Source organism: Malania oleifera, chromosome 3 (assembly GCF_029873635.1).
Source record: "Malania oleifera isolate guangnan ecotype guangnan chromosome 3, ASM2987363v1, whole genome shotgun sequence".
Classification (NCBI taxonomy): Eukaryota; Viridiplantae; Streptophyta; class Magnoliopsida; order Santalales; family Ximeniaceae; genus Malania; species Malania oleifera.
In genome coordinates this window covers 99,128,756-99,152,113 of record NC_080419.1, presented here as the reverse complement: position 1 = coordinate 99,152,113, position 23,358 = coordinate 99,128,756, and the positions used below count along the sequence as shown (strand labels likewise).

Below are 23,358 nucleotides of genomic sequence, written 5' to 3'. Positions count from 1 at the left end.
CATCCATGAAACTAGAAAATTTGGCTAATTCCACATTTACTTTCTTCCTATCGTCAAGGTCAAGAAAAAATCTTCGAATACATTTGTTCCTTTCTTCAGAAATTTCACTATCTACATGTGGAGCAGCACAATTTGTACCCTCTGTAAGCCATTGTTGGCTATAAAACCTATAGCAATTTACATAGGTTTGTTAGAAAAGGGAGTACTAAGCATATAATTTTTGGAACTTCATAAAAAAAAAATAGAAAGATTACCTCGGAGTCAAAGAGTGAGCCAAGCAATGAAGTGGTGTACAATTTTTAGTCCATCAAGCAACTAATATATTATACACCACCTCATAAAAGGATGATGAATCCCATGCCACCAAGCCTTCACATTGATATATTGCCTTCCTCACTTCTTCTAATCATGGTGTCCCACATTTCATTTACCAAGTGCAAAATAGGTTTATCAGTATCAGCTGCTTGAAGCATTTCATAGATAGGATTGGTGAAATATAAAATATAATCAACTTTTCCCCACCGAACATCATTTAAAATGATTTCCTTCACATGCTTCCCAATATCATCTTCTCTATATAAACCCCACTCATCACTAATGGCCATGGCTTGGAGGATTCACCTTATTAATTTCATCCTTTTGAGCATAACTACTACCGAAGCAAACTTGGTATCAGCTATAGCAAGCAATTTGGGAGGCACAAACTCATTAAAAATTGCTAATCTCATGGAGTTATTTTTGATGAAAGTGTGAATGAATGAAGCATCCTCTGCCACATCAGTGATCCAACTACACTCACGCTAAGCAATTTCATTTTGTTCTGTATTTTTTGCTGCACATTACTCTTCAGAGCGAGATTAAGTGTATGCACCACACATGGAGTCCATAAATAAGTGGATAATTAGACTCCACAATTGACCCCGCAGCCTTCATCACTGGTGCATTATCACTTATCAGTAATAATTTGGACCACATTTTCTTACCTAACATCTCTAACAACATCCAACATCAACTGGGCAATGTAATGTTTATCCTTGTATTCTTTGGTTCCATAAACAGCCTTCAAGAAAACTGGACCCCCTCCAATTATAGCCATAAAATTAATCAACGGCCTTTTTTGCCAATCAGTCCACCCATCAGACACAATGCCCACTCCTTTTTCTTTCCAAGTCCCTCTAGTTGATTGCAACTTCCTATCAATGTGTGCGTTCTCGAAGCATTATTACTAGAGGAACAATAACTGAATGCTTCCACATAAAATGGTTTTCTAGCAAAGTGAAAGGATAGACCATCGACATAAACATCCTTCCAAACAAGCATTTCAAATGGTCCCTCACCTCCATTTGAAATGCCTTCCCCAATGGAGAATTTCCAGATGTTTTTTTCCTCTTAAACAAAGACGAATTTGAGGAATTAGATTGACCAAGTGGTGGCAGCATTGGACAAGACAATGACACTTGCTTAGGCTTTTTCCTATTTTTTGCCTCGCTTTCCAATCTTTGCATCTCAGCAAGATACACCATAGACACCTTAGGAGACGCTCTTATTCCAACCCCTGAAATTTTCAATAAATGAGCTCTTACTCTAGAATACGAACCCTTTTAAGATTGTTGTAGTAGTTGCTGTGAAAGTTGGAGTTTCCACCTCCCTCACCCAATTTCCCTAATTTAGTAACATAAGCCCAAAGAGAAGCATTATCATCCAATACTCCAATTGCAAATTTACTTGTAATAGAAGTAGATGATGAAGAACTCTCTGAAGCCATTACTGTCACAGAACATATAGTAATTTAGTACACTGTAATCACAAATTCACAATAAAAAAAAAGTAAAGAGATGAAAACAAACTCCTAAGTTTCCAAGTGATGTTTTCATTGATGGAAATTTAATTTGTTATATATAATAATAAATTAATAATATTAAATGAAGCATATTCTAGGGATGTCTAGGACTCCAGGGATTAGATTAGATACTATTAAATTAATAATTAAATTTGTAATTGATAATAATAAATTAATACTAAATGGAGCATATTCTAGGAATATTTAGGGATTTACAATAGATAACTAGATACTAATAAATTAATAATTTAATTAGTAACGGTGCTAGTAGATAACAATAAATTAACAAAATAATACTAGAGATGTGTAGGTCTTACTCAATTGATTCATTCTACTATAACAGCAGATACTAATAAAATAATAATTTAATTGATAATGGTCCTAATTGGCAATAATAAATTAATAATATAATTAATATTGAATGGAGCATGTCCTAGAGAGAGTTTTTTCCGGAAATGTTATGAAAAAAAAAAAAGATAAAACACAAATATAAGTGGGTGGGGGAAAATTTACGATTTTAAACTCAATCGACTTTTGAAAATAAAAATAAAAAATAAAAAGCAACAAAACCGACTTTCCAAAAGTCGGTTTTGGTGTCTGAATGACAGCCCACTGACACTTGCACACCCTACGCACAAAAAAACAAAAATAAAAAATAGAAGTATGCAGAACTAACTTTTGGAAAGTAAAAGTAGGTTTTGCTTGGTTCTGCTTCCAAGGTACTGACACACCTGCCCCCTGCACAGAAAAAGCCAAAAAAAACAAAAAAACAAAAAATAACTAGAACCTACTTTTAAAAAGTCGGTTCTTATACAGCCACACTACGTGGCCTCCCCCCCTTCGCACAGTCCATCCCCCCACATGCCACCCCATTGCCCGCCCACCCACTGCATGCACACTCCCTACACCCCCTCCCCCCAACCCCTATTTATTCCCTCCATTTCCTTCTCCCTCCCACTTGTGCTGCTTTTCTCTTCTTCCTTTCTCATGCAGCCACCCTACCACCTTCACAAATTTCAATGTTTACTTTGATTTATACATCCATTTCAATTAATATTGAGGCATGGATTTCGGCCTGACCGATCCTTCCGTCTTGACGTTGGGGGGCCTTCATTCCTACTACAGGGCATGGGATAAGGATAATTCTGACGCCTTTAAAGGACGTCAATGTGCGCACACATTAGAGACACAGTGGCACACTGATGCTAGAATCACTCCATGAATTCAATGAGCGGGATTTTATTCACTGTACCAGATTCGGTACATTCGACTTGACCACCATTTAATTAGCGAATTGCTGAAGTGCTGGAGGTCTGAGACGCACGCATTTCACCTTCCCTACGGCGAGGCGATAATAACGCTGCAGGATGTCACCATCATTACAGGATTACTTGTAGATGGCGACCCTGTTACAAGGACGACACAGCAAGATTGGCCCAGCCTGTGTTATAGACTACTTGGATGCGACCCCCCCCCCACTGGCTGAAGCAGACGATCTGGCTCCTCCTTGTTGATGGCATGGATGGACAGCGACCTATCGAGGCTTGCTAATAATGCATCATAGGAGGAAGTAATGCAGTACGCTCGGGTGTGCATACTATGACTCATGTGCAGCTTGTTGTTTGTGAACAAGTTGCAATACTATGCGTCGTTGATGTTTCTACCTCTACTCAGCGATTTGGCATTACGTCTAGATATAGTTGAGGTAGCGCTACACTTGTATGACTCTACATAGAGATGTGTCAAGTTGGTCATAGGGGGGCACAGTCAGTTGGAGGTATGTTGCTCCTCCTGCAAGTTTGGGCATAGGAACGCATGCCCTTTCTTACTCCAATTAGACTTGGCCTACCACATCTTCCTGCTGATGTCGGCGATAGGCCGTTCCCACTTGTTGTCAGGTTAGTATGTGTTTTACTTTCCATATATTTCCAAAATTTAAGTGTCGTTATATTGGTAAATAATGATAAGCTCTGTCTAACTTGATATGAATATAATATATTGCAGATGACGAGCTTCATTTCTTGCTTTGCATGTCCCCATGCATACTCTGTGGTCATATCGATATAACCTTGATATGATACGTGAGCATCAAGTAATACATTTTTATTTTCATTGGAATCGTAAAATGTGATTAAGTAATATTAAGTATTATTTTTACATATATAGTTTGTTAGCATTTTATATGGATGTCATACACAACGGATGTGTACGCTAATCTACCGCGTATCTGCTTTAGTGGAGTACAGGTGTGGCATGTTCGCACTCCCCTAATCTGTTTTCAAGTCATGGAGTGGCACCTACCAAACTGAGTTCTGCGACAGTTCGGGCCGAGACAGCAAATCCACCGTCCACCTCAGACAGGGTACGACCTAGACAGTCATTATGGTGATCTGCACAAATGTGACCAGCGCGGGAACTATTAAATCGACTAGCGTACATACAATAGTTGTACCCTCTAGATATGGCAATGGCGACTGGACTATGGCATCCACATACTGACTGAGCTTCCACTCCTTAGGCCTACACCTTTGGGCCGAGGATGGATATAGTCGGTGATACCGACCAATCACTGTTCGCCGCATCAGCATGACTGCTGGTCAACATATGATAGTGGTGAGTAAATAAATTATTCAATGCATATAGTGAACATTCAATAATTTTCAATAGCTTATTAGTAGTTTTATAACATACTCTTATAGAAGCATATAATGGGGGAGATCCAGTTATCTGAGTGAGTACTGACAAGTCCGACTACACCGATTGCAGCGGCCTGTATGTAGTTTGTGGCTAATGAAGTTAGCTTATTAGTTCACAGGTCAGCCCATGCCAACGATGAGGGTGCACAAAATGCTGAATGGGGTGATGACGCTACAACTGCTGAACAGGCATCACATAGGAGATGTCGAGCTGGACCTCGCCGGAGTGGTGGGGGGGCTTATGCTCGAGTTGAGGGGGGAGCACCGGCCCAAGCGGCACAATGCACAGAGGGTGATGGGGGAGCATCGGCACAGCAGTTTATACCTCCACATACCTACCTCTAGCACGCTTCGGCTTCTTCATCCTATATGCCATATAGGATGTATTAGGATCCATATAGGGCGTTCAGCAGTACACCATATGTGTTGGGGCCACCGCAATCCATTCCATCCTACCCACCCCCAATCTACTGGGAACAACAACAATACCAACAATTTTCGATTTCATCACTAATCCCATTCAATCTGTGCGGTGATGCTAGCTTGCAGCAACAGATCCCCCAAATATCACAAGTTAACGAGGGCGCAGAGGGTGCAGATGGACGTGGGAGACGGAAACATGTGCAAGGTGTCCCCTCAGAGCATCAGGAACGACATCAACAACCATAAAGATAGAGGAGACCGCGACCATGTAGGACTTGATTGTACTTTTTGGTTCATTATAGTATAGCTATATGTTCATTTTTTTTTTTGTACAGTTTGTTTGTATACTGATTTAATTATTATTTTCAATTAATCAATAAAGAGACCATACCTTACCTTATTTATATCGAGAACTCATGCAAGTAAATAATAATAATAATAATAATATTATTATTATTATAAAGGAAGATGCAAATGTACTCAGTTTCTATGTACCTATTTAATAATTACAAAACTACCACTTTATTTTGCAAATGTATCATTTATTAAAGTGCAATGAATTCAGAAATCAGAAGAAGGCAAAAAAAATATATTACGCGGTACACAAGAATTTACGTGGTTCGGCTATGAAGCCTACATCCACGGGAGGGGTTATTGTTCCAATATTAAGAAAATAATATAGGAGGGAGATCAATACATCACATATACAACAATGACAAATCATAGACAAACAGTATGCTACTAACATGTACAAAGATAAACAGGCAAAATCATACTATACACATCAAGTACGCATTAATGTGATGGTCCAACTCCGTTATGACCCCAAATCCTCCTTGGACACCAATTGCGGTTGTGACTTTCTCCGTGGCAAAAACCGCATCGCATCCTCCTACTGCCCTCTCGTACGTCCATTTCGTTACGCAATCTGGAACTCTTCCGCCGTCCTCTTTGCCTAAGCAATTGTCGACTTTCGTATAATGTTGGCATCACTGGATTTGTCCAATATTGTTCATGGAGGATGGGGATGTAATCCGTTGCATATGTAGCATAATGCTCAGCCACCGTCAAATAAGGGTCAACATAGCGAGTACCCCAATCTCCTCAAGTCACAGACAGCTAACAAGTGTGAACAAGGGTAGTGTAGATTTTGCCACTTCCCACATGTTCACCAACGTCCCTTTATGTCAACAGTTTGAACATTCTGACCCTTATTTGGCTGGCACAGTGCAGTTTGAAAACCGAACAATCCCCTTTTAATATTAAAGTTTATAACCTCATGTCTAGCATACGTAATTTCCCTCCTATGCATTTGCAACAACAAACGTGGCGTGTAACCATTCCCCGACTCCATCGCTTGGCGAGATGCCTCCCGCGGGCATTGTAGTATTCCTTAAGGCGATAAAACATCATCTGTACAATAGTAGTTATCAGTAAACTACAAATTCATTTCAAGACGACATTAAAATATTCAACCAGATTTGTGATCATGTTTCCATGCCTTCAACCACCATCATGGCATTGCAACCACATGTGAAGAGGGATCTCTTCAAAAAAAGATTTCGCAATTAGCCCACCTTTTGCTAGGATCATTTCCATCAAACTATTGAATTTCCTAACTTGGTGTTCCCTACCAACTATTTCAACCATCCGCTTCAGCATGGTATTGTGCACCCTCTTCTTGAAGTTAGACGTGACGCGCGCAAAACCTATCGTGTGCATGCGGCGGTTGCTAGTCAACATTAACAACACCAATAATAATGGGGTGTCTGTCTGATATAAGACACAAATTATCGCGATCAGTCACTTCATCCCGAATGCACTGAAGAAATCAGGACCATGTTCGCAATCTCTCCTCCTCAACAATTGTGAATGCTATAGGAAATATTTGTTGGTTTGCATTAGAGGCCGTTGCAATTAGCAATTTACCTTTATATTTCCCCCATAAGTGCATTCCATCCACAAAAAAAACTAGAGGACAATGAGTGGATCCCTTAATTGATGTTGCAAATGACCAAAAAACATATGTCAAAATAGCAGAGTTGTTGGCATCAGAAATTTCTCTCCATACCCACTTCAGCTTTGTACCAGGATTTGATTCACACATAGTATGCATCCACTTTGGCAGCATTTTATATGAAAGATTCCAATCTCCAAAAACCCTTGCAACTGCCATTTCCTTCTCGAGCCATGCCTTTCTATAGAATACATGGTATTGGTACTTTGACCTCAGGTGTGCTTGCAAAGTTGCAATCGAAGCACCAGCATCACTCTTGATAATTTCTATGATTTCATTTGCAACTAAGGTCAACTTCAATTGCAGGTAGTCTTGCGAGAGAGTCTCACTGATGCACATATGTGGCCCTTTGTATTGTGTAATTTCAAAGAGCTCATGCTTTCTGCGTTGACAAGCATGCAACCTCCAAGCGCAGCTCTCATCTGCCTTGCGCCTAACCATCCATGTTGTTGGGCTGGATTGCACCAACTTGAAATTGTGGTGTGTTTGTGCATAGTGGACGTGCTTAGAATGGATCAGATCATCCTTTGTGTCGAAAATCATACCCTTACAAATTTTTGAGACCCCATCCCATCTATTGCCCTCAAGGGAACTTTCAAATTGAGTTATGATATAACCGGCTTCGACATCAATCATGTACACTAATGGCGGCACATTGCGTATCCATCCCTAACCCACAGTTGTGTTCTCAAGAGGCATGACAACTTCTTCATGCTGAACCCCATAATCATTCGGTCCACCGACCTCATTTACCTCTACGTCTACCTCTTCAAAATCCTCTTTTAAATCATCTTCTTCCCACAGTCACACTCTATATTAGGTTGCATTGGCTAGACTGTATATGCCCCCCTCTCGTTCATAACAGTGGATGGAATCATTTGGAAGTCTGGTATAGACATAGCTCCAACTGAACTTTGGTCATGCCTATACTTAGTTGATTGTTGCGGTTCGTGATGAAAACTGCATCCCACATTGAATCCTTGCAAATCAGCCTCCTCGTGTCCAAACTCTGCTGACAAGAATTCTGGCTAAAATAATGTACCAGGGACTTCATTCAAATCTAAAGTTATCATCACCTGTGAAAGGTGATCAAATAGTCTGCTCATCTCAACAATATCATATTCATTATATGATTAAGGATGGAGAAATGTTCCCCTCTGCACAGTTGGAGCTCCACCCATACTCCTGTTTCAAGGAATGCATTTAACAAAAATCTCAACTATATACACGTCAGGACAAGAACTTTGCGGGTCCAATGCAATTAGGACATCTGCATCATCTTTTGTTGGGACGTTGATATACACTAAATTTCCACCACCCCCTCGTTGTATATATCTCGAAATCAATTATAACATGTACTCATTCGGATCAATATCTAATCCTTTATATATTTTCCGTTTCAAATTTTATAACTTCATCCTCCTTCTAACTCGAATCGCCTTCGTTGGCCTTGTGTTGTACTCAATACTAGTCAACCCTTGTATAATCTCACTGTCGACGTATAATAAGACCATAACTTTGTTAGCTGACAAACTTGAAGTCGTTCTGAATTTTTAACACAAATTAAAAAAGAAAGTAGTTGCAAGAGTACATCTGCAACAATTTCACGCAACACTTGAAGGTGGTGAGGGAGGCTGGAGGAGAAAGGAAAAGGAAGGAAAGCAAAAAAGTAAGGTGAAAGGATGAATGGAAAGTGGGAGGATGAAGGAGAATAAATAGGATGGGGTGGGGGGACATGGGCATGCAGGTAGCTAGGGGGAGGGGGGTTAGGGAATATGTGCATTGTTCTACTAGTACGTGCATGTCAAAACCAACTTTCCAAAAGTCAATTTTGACTTGTATTAATTTTTTTTTCTACGCAATTGCCTTAGGAAGGAGCGAGCAGGCTTTGTTCATAACAGACTTTTGGAAAGTCAGTTTTGCATACTTTTTTTTTTCCTTTTTTGTGCCCAGGGTGTGCAGGTGTTAGTAGGCCGTCATTCGGACACTAGAACCAACTTTTGGAAAGTCGATTATGTTGCTTTTTGTTTTCTTTTTAAGAAAAATACTCAATCGACTTTTGAAAAGTCGGTTGAGTTTAAAACCATAAATTTTCCCCCACCCACTTATATTTATGTTTTTTTCTCTTAATATTTCCGTAAAAAACTCTCCTAGACATGTCCCAAGATTACACAATAGAATGAATATATATTAATAAATATTGAGTAGCAACAAATTCATAATATAAAAATAGTAGATAGATAGCATCATGTCAATCATGGTTTCTGACTTTTCTAAAGGCTAAAGCATACAAGGAGTACGGACTCTAGTACTCTACACAGTATAATTATAATATTATATTATACAAATTGTCATGGCCATACAAGGAGTATTGAATAGGATATATTATAATATACAGAATATAATACACATTATAATATTATATTATACAATATAATATAGTATAATATACAAACTATAATATACATTATAATATTATATTATACAAACCATCAATCATGATGGTCATTCAAAATCAAAGTGTACTTCACACTTTTCAAATTTTACAAGGAGTACAGACTATAGAGTGCAGTATATATTATAATGTTATATTATACAATCTGTCATGGCCCATGGTCATTCAAAATTAGTGAACTTCCCACTTTTCAGACTTTCAATCATGAAACATGAGTCATTCCAAGACTCTCAGAAGAGGAAGGGAAAAGGGGAGGGAAAGAACAAACCGCAGGTCTGGACTTTCAGCATGTTCCTTCAAGTAATTTTGAAGAATTGCACCGCAATTTGACTACAAGACAAATAACTCCCTAGTCACTGTTTATTGCAGTCCAGCGACAAAGGTGGGGGAAAGAGGCTGGCGACAAAGGCTAGGGAGGGACGTTCAAAGGTTGGGAGGATGAGGAAGTTGTTCATAGCGAGGAAGAAAGGTAGGGCTCAGACTACTCAGTCATTCGAGTCGATTGTTCGTGTTCTCTCCTTTCTGCCTCTCTTTTATTTATTTATTTTTTCCGGTTAGGAGCCCTAAAATGTTGTGTTTTCTAGCTAGCAGTGTCCCCTGATCCCAGAAGTATCCTAACGTATCTCAACATATCTTGGTGTATCCGAAATTACCAAAAAATTTTAAAAAACTAAAAAGGCTACAGATACGTGTCTAACACATATCTGACCATATCCAAGGTGTATCTGATGAGTCCCTAAAACATGATTTTAGACTCTCATTTACCTTTGTTTACCCTCATTTTATTATGTATTTACCCAGAGTTATCATTGTTCAGAGTTATGCAAGGTTTGTTTGTCTTTTCAGGAAAAATAGGTTAAAACCATGGAGTTGAGCATTACAAGAAACCAAAGAAGATTTGGAGCATTCAAAGCTCGAATTCAGACGTTTAGCCAAGCTCTAGAAGCTTCAAATCATAAATAGACAAGAAGATGACACTCGACCATGTGGCGCGACCAGCAAACCACAGGAGCAACTTAGTCTTCCACTGCAAACTCCAAGGTTCAGACTGAGATCCAAAAGTTGCAAGGTTCGACCAAGTGACACCCTGGAGCGACCACGTCGAGATACTAAGCCAGAACTGAAATTCAGAAATACCAAGAGTCTCGACGAAGTGTTCGACCAAGAGACCTTATGGGGCGACTATGTCGAGATACTGAGATTTCCTGAAGATCGAGATACTGCAAGTTTCGACCAACAAGACCCTGAGGCGCGATGAAGTCGAAGACATTGAAGATTCGAATCCCTAACTTCTCGCGCGATCCGACTAGGGCGCGCACAAGAATGTCAAAGGAGCGACTTGGTCGACAGCGATGATCTGCTGCGCGAGGTTTGTTGCAAACTTTCCTAACTTGTAAAACAACCCTTATAAACCCTCGAGCCTATAAGTATTCACTACGAACACAAGCTCTAGGTTCCTCTTTGGCCTCTCTAAGGTTAGTGACAGACCTAGGAAGTCATTGAGAGCCAAGTTAGAATAGGAGTAGAGTAGTTTCAGTTCGTGTATGGAGTGTCCGACGGCCTATGACAACCGGCGGCGTTCATACAACAGCCGTGTATATTAGGATCTTCTTTTGTACTTCCTAGCGTTAGTGACAGACGTGATGAATGCGAAGGGATGATCTTTTTACATGCTTTCATTTACAGCTTTCCTTTACTACTTTCATTTATGGTTTAGATTGTGATGATGTTTAGTGACAAGATTAGCACCTCTATTGCTTCAGTCAAGTACACATATTAAGCTACAGTCTCCCATAGAGGTTCTCATGATCGTTGTGCTAGAGTATACTCCGGTTCCTGACCGTGCTCCGGACGATTGGTGCACCCTTGCTACTCTATACCCTCGAACGGCTCCTTGGATTGTTTAGCCGGGTTTCGATTAGTTTAGTACGGTAAACTCATTGAACTTGGAGTAAGTAGAACAACATCCTAAACTATACTCATGTCTAAACACTGCTTTGTAGGAGTAGAGTTAATATAGATTTACTTGCTTTCATTTAATTGTTTTCCAGTAGTTAGTTAGATTTCACCCATTGAAAAATACCACATTTTACTTCTTTTTCATAACAAGGCTATAATAAACTAATCTGGAAGTGGTTTGATAACTGCGCTTTAAGTTTCCGTGGATCGATACCCGACTTACCCACTTTCTACTGAACTTCAGATAGTTAGGTTTTATAAATATTATTTTTGGTAGTTAAGGGCCCAAGCCTCAGCGAGCCGACCACTATCCATATCAGATATGTGTCAGACACCGATACTTCAGCCCTTTGGAAGTATCCATGCTTCCTTGGTACACAGTCTTACACGAGAGATTATTTCCACGCCTTAAATTCGTGACCTTCAGATCACATAGCAACAACTTTACCGTAACACCTAGGCTCCCCTTCTAAGGTTAGGCGAGAAGATTGGGTTTTATTTAGGTTTATTAGAATTTAGTTACTAGTTAGTACTTCAAACTTAGCCAAAGAAATATAATATAAAAACAACCCTAATATAATTATCCCAACATCTTAGCTAGGGTGGACGAATCTTGTAGACATTGAGTGGAGTCCTCATGATCAGCCAATGTCATCTTCATCTCGAAACTATCGCAGCGCGCATCATCGATGTGATTTTGGACCACCAATCGCCTCACTATTTTTTCCTTTGTCACCTCATTGTATTTGGCGATGAGCACAAATGAATTCTAAATTCTAGCACAAGTGGCATTAACCTCAACCTCCACCCTTACCAGCTCCTTAAAATCCCTATGTTTCTGATTGTTAACCTTATGGTACTGGTCTCCAAGGTATTCTAGGTTGCACCTTAGATTATTATATTCAACGAGATATATCTCTTCTCTAGCCAGGCCAGGATCTCACACGGGCATTATGCTTAGGAGCCTCTAGAAGGAATGCTTTTAACTTGGTGATTCACCGGCTAATGAAAGGAAATTTGGTTGACATCGCTTCAATTACTTAAGCATTAGTGAGAAGATATTCTTTTCTCCCTTCATTGGATAGAACCGAAATCCCATGGAGGAGCAATGAAGATAACCTCTGGATTTCCTCCTCCAACATTGCCTTCGAAAAATCAGCCGATGGCTAAAAGACGACCTCTTCCCTGTGGTGGAGGGAAGCAAAGAATTCGTCAGAGATTCTGTAGCCTGCATATTGTCGATCGTAAATGAAAAGGGAAGGGACAAGGATATTTAAATAAAGTAAATCGAAACAGAGAATTCTAGGAAATTAACCTCTATATCGTGAAGAATTCGTCGTGCGATAAAACTAGATAGGAAAGAAGGTCGCTTAACCGTTTTAGCAACTAAGCAATAGTGGTCAAGTCAACGATCATTTAACAAAGACCATCGCGAGAAAATCGTCTAACTATTATAGTAACTAAGTGGAGGGTCGCCAATGTGAGCCACAAATATCACCTTTTTAGCCTAATGACACGATTAATGTATGCCTCAAATGTGTGATTTGTCGCCTCGTGATGTACGACATAAGAAAAAGATGAAGAATATTCCAAGTGTGAATTGCCCAAGAAAGGAAGGGTAAAAACCTTGTGATCTACTAAAACTAAGGTTGTGATTTACATGAGCTCATTTATAAACTTTACAAGTAACTAAATGGAGCAACCAAAAGCGATATTGATTATGCCATCTTTGTGCACCTCCTCACTGTGATGATGATCATATAGTCAAGATAGTCGCCTTAAAAAAGAGGTCACCTTGGTAAGGTGAATCACGTGTGGCCTAGTCACCCAAGTGATTAAGAAGTGGAGAATCGCCTACAAGAAGTGTAAGTCAAACATTGCAAGCGAGACACAAATCGCCTAAAGGATGGAATCACTTATTACCTAGATGACCCAGAAGTTGTAAGTAGTCCCTCAGGCGACAAAGACCATGCAATCATTAGGTAATGATGGTCACCTAAGTCATCAAGCAAAGTTCACCCATCATTACGCAAAAAGGCAAATAAGCATTGGGTAAACATATCAATTATAATAGAGTGGACCTTTAAAGTTAAGAAACAATCCAATTTATGATTAGATCTTAAATGTTTTATAAATGTCCTCTGTTATTAGGATTTATTATTTTGAATTTATGTTTGTAGTCATAGAACTACTGTAGGTTCAACCCAAGAAGAGTATAAATACATGTAATGGTTATAGTAAAAGGATCTCCAACTCAACTCAACAAACATCATGCAATAGCCTAGCACTAAATGGACCCTTGTGTTTTTTTTTCCTCTTACTTTGTCTCTTTCTCGCTCACTTTCTTCTCCCTTTAGTATCTTCCCTCTCTATCTCTTAGCTCTTCTAATCTAAGTAATTTTACCACTCTCTTTTCTTCCTCCCTTTACAATTTCTATGATTCTTACTACTACTATCCTTACAGTTTTGATGGGAGTTGACATAATAAGTCCATTCATGACCAATCCAACATTTACCCATCTAAATCTACACCCTCCCTTAAAAAATGCTTGATTTTTTATCAAATAGAACTCATTGATATAAGTTACTCTTCCCGTTGAACCTCCTTCATATGATCAATAATCGTATGGAATGGGTTTTTCATGTTGGTGCATTCCCATGAGCTCATCCCATTTCTTTTGATGAATCAATCAATGCCCCTTTTGGGCTATTGCAGCCAATTGCCCCTTGTCTATTAGTAAAGGAATCACACCCATTTTGAGTTATTTGCAATGAGTAGCTTCTTATCTACTAGAACTACACATAGTATGAAGTAACCGAAGACAAACCACTTGAACAGCAAACAAGCATGGCACTAGTCACTCTTATCCATCCACCAAAAATTTCCAATTTTGTTTATTATCTATCTAGCATATGATACGCATTCAAATTAGAGGTTCACATTGTTTTTTAACCAAAATGGCACCAAGTAGGGCTGCAAATAAGCCAAGATGAGTCGAGCTTCAACATACTCGGGCTCAGCTCGGCAAAGTGAGAACTTAGCTTGGGCTTGGGCTCAACTCAATTCAAGCTCAAAAAGTTGGGCTCTAGCTCGACTCGAGATTATAAATATTGCCTTGGGCTTGACTCATTTGCAGGCTTAGGTTCAAGCTTGGGCTCAGGCTCAGGTTGAAATTTTATAAATGATCTCATAGTAACAATTTCATCCATCTATTTTGTTTGGGTCGGGATTTGTGCCTTTCTCCTTGGGCAATTGGGCCAGTATTGGACTCTTAGGATTGGGCCAACTTAACGAGCCTAATAAACAAGCCCATCAAGCTAGTTAATGAGCCGAGTCAAGCTTCAACACGCTCAGCTCGGCTCGGCAAAGTGAGAGCTCGGCTTAGGCTCGGACTCAACTCGATTCGAGCTCAAAAAGTTGGGCTCTAGCTCGGCTCGAGATTAAAATTATTGCCTCGGGCTTGACTCATTTGCAGGCTTAGGTTCAGGCTCAGGTTGAAATTTTATAAATGATCTAATAATAACAATTTCATCCACCTATTTTGTTTGGGTCGGGATTTGTGCCTTCCTCCTTGGGCAATTGGGCCAATATTGGACTCTTAGGATTGGGTCAACTTAATGAGCCTAATAAACAAGCCCATTTAAGCCAGTTATCGAGCTACTCATGAACCAAAACAAGTCGAGACTAGCTATGCTCACACTCGGCTCGTTTACAAATCGAGCCTAATAAATTGGGCTTGGGACTCACTCATTTAGATAATAAATGAGTCCAAACGAGCCCTTACCAAGCCAAGCTCCAAAAGAAGAAGAACAATGTACATTAAAAGAAAATTCCATAAATGCATCAATCAAGTTTGCCTGTCCAAGAATTTTATATAATGTTTTGTTCTTTGAGCCATTAGTAAGTCTAATGCCTCATTCTTCAAGTCAACAATAAATATGATGCAAATAGCAGTGCAAAGGCAGAAATTCCTCTCCCAAACTTATTACCAGTCACATAGGCCACATATAGAGAATAAACACCCGATCATTTCCTTTCATAAATACCCAATCCCATCAAACCTAACACAAGAAAATAATTTTAAAAGTACCAACTACATCCAAACAGCAAAGACCCATTATATTTTTTCTTAAGAAATAACAACAAAATCCAGTTCAGGTGCTAAGAAAAAAAAAATCAATCTTTTTTCTGGGGCATAGACAGTGACAGTAAAAGGGAATAAACGGCAAAGGTGCATCCATTTTTTCTTATTCTTTTTTTTAGCATGTGCAAAAACAACAAACGGAAAAGGGGAAACAAAAGCAAGATTGTCGTTTTTTTAATGCTCAACATGTGTTTAAAACAAAACAACCAATGAATACATGGTTTTCTAAAGAAGAAGGAACCAATTTGAACTGAACCAAATTTCAAGCATAATTAATTATTTTCTGGGTGAAGTACAATTAAAAAAAGGGAGTGAGGGGGGGGGGGGGGACAAGTCGCAAGGGGAGAAATCTTGATATACTCAAAAGAGAAGCCAATGAATGCTGAAAAATGGTTTTCAAAAGACGAAGAAGAAGAAGCTGTTGGGTTTGGGCTCACATCCTATGTGGACAAAGGCCCAAGTTATTTAAAGGCACACTTGTGTCTTTTAAGTGATGTGAATAAATTAGGCTTCTTTGCGTGAGGTGTGACAGCCCTCAAAGAGAGGGAAGAATGTGAGAAGTGAAGTGCAGAAAATTCTGCTTGTTTTCCCATTGCACAGTCCTGATCAAACTGACAATCAGAGGGTCATCCGTGGTTCGATTTGGCTGAAATTTTGACAGCAGGTAGAGGACAACTGGTTCTCAATTCTGAAGAGTGCGATTTTCACTTGGACACCTCTAGGTCAGTCATTTCTGTTCATGACAGCAGCTCTGTTTTGGGGAAATTTCTCTGTTTTCTCATCTTCCTTATCAAGTCTCTGCTTCTTTGCCATTTATGCGATTATTGCTAAGTTATTAGTAACTACTGGTGATTGCTGAAACTTATCATGTAAACTAAAATTTTTTCATAGTGAAATTTTTTGTTGGGCTCCCTAGCCCCATGGTTTTTACTCTTAAATTTGAATAGGTTTTCCATGTTAAATCTAGTGTCTATTACTTGTGATTGTATTCTTGTAGTAGCAGGTTCCATTTGTTGTATTGGTTGTCACCTCACAAGTTCTTACAAGCAGAGGATTGGTTCATGTTTCAGTCCCATCAGACTAGTATTAGAGCTCCAGGTTTTACTGATTGGGTTTAGCTTGTGAAATTGAGACAGATACAAACAAAACGTTCTGCTTGAATGGTACAAATTATCATACAAGGAAGGGTAAAATGAAGGATCTATTGTTTATTAAAAACTTGCATCTGTCTGTATTTGCTGCTCAAAAACCTACATCTGAATGTTATGAGGAATGGAAATTTGAGCATCATCAAGTGTGCGGTTTTATTTCAGAAATTGGTAGACAATAACAAAATCATATGGTAAATGAAACAAATGCTAGAACCTTGTGGGACAAACTTGAATCATTGCATGCCTCAAAAGCTGGGAACAATAAGTTGTATTTGCTAAAAAAGATGATGAATTTGAGACATAGAGAAGGGTCTTCATATCTGACCACTTGAATGAGTTTCAAGGAGATTTGCATTAGTTGTTAGGAATGGGCATAAATTTTGAAGATGAGGTTCTAGGACTTTGAGTGCTTAATACTTTGCCTAATTCATGGGAGACATTTTGAATGTCGCTAATTCTGCTCCTAATGGTGTGGTATCCATGCAACTTTCCAAGAGTGGTGTTTTGGATGAGGAAGTGAGAAGAAAGGCTCAAGGTTCATTGTCACACTCTGAGGTTCTAGTTGCTGAAAATAGGGGAATAAAAAAACCAAAATAGAAGAGACAAAAGTCGAAGCAAGTCTAGATCAAGATACAAGAATGTTGAATGACACTACTGTGGCAAAAAGGGGCATATCAGGAAGAATTGCTTCAAGTTGAAAAAAGAGAACAAGGATAGTAATGCCAAGCAAGACAAGAAATATCAAGATGATAGTTATTGTGTTTCTGCTGCCACTTATGATGATCTTCTCATTGTTTATGATGAGAATGTGGTCAATCCTAGTGAGGAAGGGATCAATATTGTATGTCATAAGACAAACTGGGTGATAGACAGTGGCACTTTACTACATGTTATACCAAAGAAGGAATTCTACACATCTTATACTCCAAGAAATTTTGGAGTTCTGAAGATGGGAAATAGTAGCTTGACAAAGTCTATTGGCATGTTAGATGTTTGCTTGCTTACTAACAATGGTATGAAGTTGATTTTTAAAAATGTTTGACAAGTTTTTGAGATTCGTCTAAATTTTATTTCAGTTGGGAAAATTGATGATGAAGGGTTTTGCAAGAGATTTAGACCAAGAAAATGGACTTTCCATAGGCAGCTTGACTGCGGCTTAGGGACAGAAGTGCTCAAATTTGTAAAAGATGCACATTTCAATTTCCAAGGATAGTGTTAATGCAGTAGGGAGTGAAGATGCATCTAACCTATGGCACAAGAGACTTGTCACATCGGTAAGAAGGGGCTGAATTGTTTAACCAAGAAAATTTTGCTTTTTGGTGTGAAGAATGTAGAACTAGAGAAATGTGATCATTGCATAGCAAGAAAACTATCCTTTAATAAGAGTTCTTCAAAAAAAAAAAAAATCAAATTTCTTACAACTAGTGTATTTAGATGTTTGTGATCTTTTGAAGGTAAGGTCTCTTGGTGGTGCACTTTATTTTATCACCTTTATTGGTGATCATCTAGCAAGCTTTAGTAGGTCTATGATTTGAAGACAAAGGACCAAGTGCTTGATAAGTTTAAACAATTTCAAGCTTTGGTCAGAAGAGAGGCAAGGAAGAATGCATTCGTACAATAATGGTGGTGAGTATTCTAGGGCATTTGATGCATATTGCAGACAATAGGGTATCAGACATCAAATAACTCCTCCTAATTGGTTGGCAAAAAGAATGAGCAAGACACTGATTGAGAGAATCAAGTATTTGCTTTTTGAAGCAAAATTACCTAGATCCTTGGCACTAAGCACAACAGCATATGTGATCAACTTAAGTCCTACATTTGTTTTGCAAGTTGATGTTCCGAAAGAGGATTTGGTTTGGCAAGGATGTATCCTATGACTACTTATGAGTTTTTGGCTGCAAGGCTCATGTTCATGTTCCAAAGGATGAAAGGTCAACGTTAGATGTCAAGAGTTGTCAGTGTATTTTTATAGGCTATGGCTGGCTACAATTTGTATGGTCCAGTTGAAAAGGAGCTTGTGAGAAGCCGAGAAGTAGTGTTCATTGAAGACTAGACCATTAATGATATTATGAAGGCAGAGAAGATTGAATCCCAGAGAAATTATGACTTAACTAATACAAATCCAATTCGATTGCCACATTCACCAAAACAAGTTGAAACTGATGTTCATAATGATATGCAAGAAAACAATAAACCAAATGACCTATAAGATACAATTGATTAGAAGCTCCAGCAGATGGACATTGTTAGTGATCAATCTGAGACCCCTACAAATCAACCAGCAGCTCCACTAAGGAGGTCTACAATAGATCAACAAACTTCTCCAAGATATTCTTCTAATGAGTATGTGCTCTTGACTAATGAGGGAGAGCCTTGTGTTATAAAGAGGCCATTGAAAGTGAGCAAGAAAAAAAATGGGTTGATGCAATGCAAGATGAAATAAATTCTTTGCATGACAATCATACTTCTAAGTTTGTGAGGTTGCCTAAATGCAGTAAAACATTGAAGAACAAATGCTCGTACAGGATAAAGCATGAAGAACACAGTTCAAGGCCTTGGTATAAAGCCGACTCGTTGTTAAAGACTTTGGTTAAAGAAAGGGGATTGATTTTGGAGACATATTCTCTCTTGTTGTGAAGATGTCCTCTATTCGCGCAATGTTTGGTTTTGCAACTAGTCTTGACTTAGAGATTGAGTAGATGGACGTGAAGACTGCTATCTCCTTCACCGTGAATCCGCGATTTGGGAGAAGAAATCTATATGGAGCAACCAGAAGTATTTAAAGTGAAAGGCAAAGAGGAGTATATTTGCAAGTTGAAGAAAAGTCTTTATGGGTTAAAGCAAGCTCCAACACAATGGTACAAAAAGTTTAATTCAGTTATAAGAGAGCATGGCTACAAGAAGACTACTTCAGATCATTGTGTATTTGTGCAAAATTTCTTTGGTGATGATTTTATCATTCTTTTACTTTATGTAGATGATATTCTCATTGTTGGTAAGAATACTTGCACGATTGATGCTTTGAAGAAACAATGAAGTAAGTCCTTTTCCATGAAGGACTCAAGTGCTACAAAACAAATGTTGCGGATGATGATCAATCGAGAGATAGCTACAAAGAAGTTGTATTTATCACAAGAGAAGTACATTTGTAAAGTAATTCAACGATTTTGCATGGACAAGGCTAAAGCAGTTAGTAGTCCTCTTGCACCTCATTTCAAATTAAGCACCGAGCATTACCTCACTACACATGAAGATATAGAAGAGATGAAGAGAATTCCTTATGCTTCAACAGTTGGATGTTTAATGTATCCCATGGTATATACTCATGCGATTGGTACAATCAGTCATTTTCTCTCAAATCCAAGTAAAGAGCACTGGAATAGTGTGAAGTGGATTATGAGATATCTCTGTGGTACCTATACCTTGAGACTTTCCTTTGGTGAAGATAAATTTATGTTAGTTGTCTTTACAATTGTAGACTTGGCAAGAGATATTGATTCTCACAAGTCTATTTCAGGATATTTGATCAGGTTTGCAGGGGGAGCTATGGCGCAGTCAAGGTTACAAAAGTGTGTTGCACTTATAATTATAGAGGCAGAGTTTATTAGAGCAACCAAATCGATGAAGAAGTTTCTTCAAGAGTTTGGTTTCAAGCAAAGAGGTACGGGTAGTTTTGTGACAACTAAAGTGTCATTCACCTTGGTAAGAATTTTACCTTTCATTCAAGGTCTAAGCATATTAACATTTGGTATCATTGGATACATGATGTGTTAACCTCTAAGTTGTTAGAACTTAAGAAAATTCACTGTTTCATACAGATAATAATGGTGTTGATATCTTGGCAAAGCCACTACCGGGAGAAGCTTGATACATGTCATTTAATCGCAGGGATGGTAAATTCCTCCACATAGTCGCAACAGGGAGATTGTTGGGTTTGGGCTCCCTTCCTATGTGGATAAATGTCCAAGTTATTTAAAGGCCCACTTGTGCCTTTTAAGTGATGTGATGAAATCAGTTTTTTTGTGTGAGGTGTGGCAGCCATCAAAGAGAGGGAAGAATGTGAGAAGTGAAGTGCATAAAATTCTTAACAATCAGAGGGTCATTTGTGGTTCAATTTGGTTGAAATTTTGACAGCAGGTAGAGGACAACTAGTTCTCAATTTTGAATGATGCAACTTTCATTTGGATGCCTCTAGGTCAGTCATTTCTGTTTATGACAGCAGCTCTGTTTTGGGTAAATTTCTCTATTTTCTCATTTCCTCATCTAGTCTTTGCTTCTTTGCCATTGATGTGACTAGGTTATTAGTAATTATTGGTGATCGCTAGAACTTTGACATGTTAACCAAAATTTGTTTATAGTGGAAGTTTGGGCTGGGCTCTCTGAACCCAAGGTTTTTATTCTTCAATTTGAAGAGGTTTTCCACGATAAATCTGGTGTCTATTATTTGTGATTCCATTCTTGTAGTAGCAGGTTCCGATTGTTGTATTGGTTGTCTCCTCAGAGGTTCTTACAAGCAGAGAATTGATTTATGTTTCAGTCCCACCAGAAAGAAGCGATCAAACAGCTGAACAAAATATTTTGATAACAAAACAAATCTATTAATGAGAAGAAATAATTACAACGGAAGGAGGATAAGAAATCTTCCCAGAAAGAGAGCAAAAAAAAAAAACAAACTAAAAGCTGCTGAACCAAATATTCAAGCCTTATTGATTCTATTTCTAGGGGAAAATAAAAAGCAGTAAAGGAAAAAGACATATCATATGGGGAGAAATCTTAGGATACCCAGAAGAAAGTGAAGGATTTGTCGGACTGATCGAGTGGGAAGAAACCCTGCAAGCCCAATTGCGCTAGTGGGTGGTGTGTGCGGGCAGAGACGAGAAAAGAGTGAGATAGAACGATTTGTGTTCATCTCGAGTGCTTAATCTTCATAAGGTTGTGGGTATTTTGCAGTTTGTTCAAAGGTACTGCTGCCATTTTCTATAGCCCTTTTCTCCCATTTTCTCTCCCTCCACTTCTCTCTCTACCAAACTGGAGAAATGAAGAGAAACTTTTTAAAAATCCTTTTTTTTTTTCCATCTCCATTTCTCCCCAATCAAACCAGACGGAGTGAAGAACTAAAACTAAAAGTAACAAATTGCTGAAATGCATACAAATTGTTAATGAACTTACATAGGTGGCGTAGAGCTCTATCTTATTATCCAACATTATGTTCCTGAGTAGCTTCTCTCCACTAACAGCAGCTGCTCTCTCCACTGTATAAGACCCATCTTCACCTGCTTTCGGCTACCCACACCCACCACAAATTGCTAACAAATCAGTTTTAAATTTCAATAGAGAAAACGAAGATAGCACAATCTAGTAGTACGCATTTACATGTGTATGCAGATATGCATATGAGTGTGTATGAGTGATACCCCAATGAATTCAAGCTCGATTTCAGGCGCCGGCGGAGAAGATTCCGGTGAATTGACAGCGGAGTAAACTGAGATGGGTCTCCTTCTGGGAAGAAAAGAAATGGGTTTGCTGCAATTTCCAGTGTGTGTGAAGCTTTCTTTGGGGCAAAGAGATATGGGAACCATATGCACGGCAGCCATTTCCGCCCCGTGGCTTGCCCTTTCTGCTCTCTTGTTTTTTTATGACTACTAGCATTAGAGGTAGTTTGAGACTAATTCCTTTGGCCAACCGCCAATACATTTTATAACTATACTTCTATTTATTCATTAATTTAATTTTAGACATTTAATAAATTTATAACCATTAAAAATATAATTTAAGAATTTATAAAATTAAGTTTTAAATTTAATTAATAAGTTGTAAATTTTTTAAAAAATTAATAAATAGAACTAAATAAATGATAATAATAAATTATCAAGATAACTTTTGAATCATTTTGTTTATATTAGAGAAAAAATTATTAATTTATTTGCTTGTTAGTTTAGTTTTACTCCAGTTATCCAACCACACACACACACACACACACACACACACACATATATATATATATATGTAACTAATGTGCATATGACTTTGATTACGTATGTATTGTTCTATTTGTATCCATCTGGCAGACTTGTGTGTCTAGCGGGTTCTGATCTCAAATTATTATTACATATACTGATGTGAACATATCACGATATATGTGTATTTGCATTCTAGATGTTAATGGTAAGGACAAATTTGGTTTTCTGGAATGACAACGGAGTTTTTTAAATTTATCTTTATATGCATATTGTAGTTCTTGTTACATTTATTACCCATTTATTGAGTGTAATCTCATTCCAACCACGGCTATTTCTAGTTCCCTTCCACTCCTAGCATCAATATAAGGATCGAGCTTACATTGTTTTTCATTTTATTATCATTTTTAAAAGTAGTCATTGTTCTTTGAATACTATGACTTGTCGAGACTCTTAGTTGGACTATGTTGATTTTGGGACTATATTACAAAACACACATGAACTGGCTTGGTTTTTTTCCCCAACCTTATTAGTACCTTGTTACATTATTTCGTAGAGAATGTCTTCTGATTATCAATATACGCTTTACGCTTAGAAGTTGATTTTTTCATTTAGTCCATCATGACTTAGTTAAATGGGATTCGTCAGGTCAAGATGTAATTATATTTAGATCAGATGTATTATAAAATTGTCTTGAAAATTTTTAAATTCA

At 38.3% G+C, this 23,358-nt stretch overlaps 1 protein-coding gene across 3 annotated transcripts in view; it reads right to left on the bottom strand.

Annotated features, from left to right (window-relative positions):
• LOC131151903 (photosynthetic NDH subunit of subcomplex B 3, chloroplastic) overlaps positions 1-22,376 on the bottom strand; it is a 32,331-nt gene extending 9,955 nt beyond the window's left edge. For all 3 annotated transcript variants that reach the window (XM_058103377.1, XM_058103375.1, XM_058103378.1), the window contains exons 1-2: positions 22,104-22,376; positions 21,859-21,972 (exon numbers count right to left, since the gene is read on the bottom strand). In XM_058103377.1, coding sequence (XP_057959360.1) covers positions 21,859-21,972; positions 22,104-22,283 — 294 coding nt within the window. In that variant the 5' untranslated portion in view covers positions 22,284-22,376. The remainder of the gene's footprint in view (positions 1-21,858; positions 21,973-22,103) is intronic.
• Positions 22,377-23,358: the final 982 nt, after the last annotated feature.